The sequence below is a fragment of the Maylandia zebra genome, linkage group LG4, assembly GCF_041146795.1.
Source record: "Maylandia zebra isolate NMK-2024a linkage group LG4, Mzebra_GT3a, whole genome shotgun sequence".
Lineage (NCBI taxonomy): Eukaryota > Metazoa > Chordata > Actinopteri > Cichliformes > Cichlidae > Maylandia > Maylandia zebra.
This window is the reverse complement of record NC_135170.1, coordinates 7,618,117-7,619,101: the sequence shown is the minus strand read 5'-3', so window position 1 is coordinate 7,619,101 and position 985 is coordinate 7,618,117. Positions and strand designations below refer to the sequence as shown.

General features: G+C 40.9%; 1 protein-coding gene across 1 annotated transcript; it reads left to right on the top strand.

The window, feature by feature from the left end:
• The first annotated feature begins 349 nt into the window (after positions 1-349).
• On the top strand, positions 350-700 carry prr15la (proline rich 15 like a). Its single transcript, XM_024802109.1, has one exon. The coding sequence runs from the start codon at positions 350-352 to the stop codon at positions 698-700; it is 351 nt and encodes a 116-aa protein (XP_024657877.1).
• The last annotated feature ends 285 nt before the right edge of the window (positions 701-985 follow it).

Genomic DNA, 985 nt, shown 5'->3' with positions numbered 1-985 from the left:
CACCCACTGGGGATTAATCACAATGACTTCCTATATGTTTGCCTTTTTATTCAGCTTTTTTTACACAGACATGCAGGCACACGCACATATAGTAATATGAGTATGTCCGTATCCACGAAATGTGGAAACTATTGGATTACACTGAAATATTAACAATGCCATGGGCAGAAAGTGTTTAGATACACAGTCAAACACACATATAAACAGAAATTATTACCCACACATGCACATTATTCTTATTAAATACAATTATTTATAACAAATTAACGAGTCTCTAGTTTTCTTATAGCCATCCTAATTAATTTTTTTTCTTCTCTTAAGGTTTATTCCACCCCACATTTTATTCATCATGGCAGAGTCATCGACAGGCTGGTGGAAGCTCACTTTTATGAGGAGAAAAAAATCCCAACCAAAGGTTTTGTATGAAATCTCTCCAGAATTTGTGTCCAACTCACCCAGCAGTCAGCATCGTTCAAGTGCAGCCTCAGGAGCTGCTGCCCAAACAGAAGATGCCCAGCTGGAAGCCCGACTGGGGAAGATCGTGGACAAGACGACAGCCAGTAAGGGGCGTCACGTCAAAGTGTCACATTCTGGGAGGTTTAAGGAGAAGAAAAGAGTGAGAGCCACACTGACGGAAAACCCAGAGATGTTTCCTGGGAGTGGCCCTGCCAGGGATGAGAACCAGAAGGCTGAGAAGTGAACATTACACAGATGAAGATTCACAAACATGTAAAGACTAACGCAGACGCATTTATGAGAGAAAAAAATACATACCCTGTTCAAACGGTCCAATCAGTCAACAAGAAGGAAAGGAAAACAACACAAAATCCAGCCAAGGATCTCTGGTAGATCTGTATCTTGAGGCACTTTCAGTCTGTTTTCAGCTTTGGTGATTGTCAAACACATGCTGCTGATAGTAGGACAAAAAGTGTTTGCAGGGATTTGAACAACTGTTTAGTCCATTAGTCTAGTCTCTGTTTTTAGT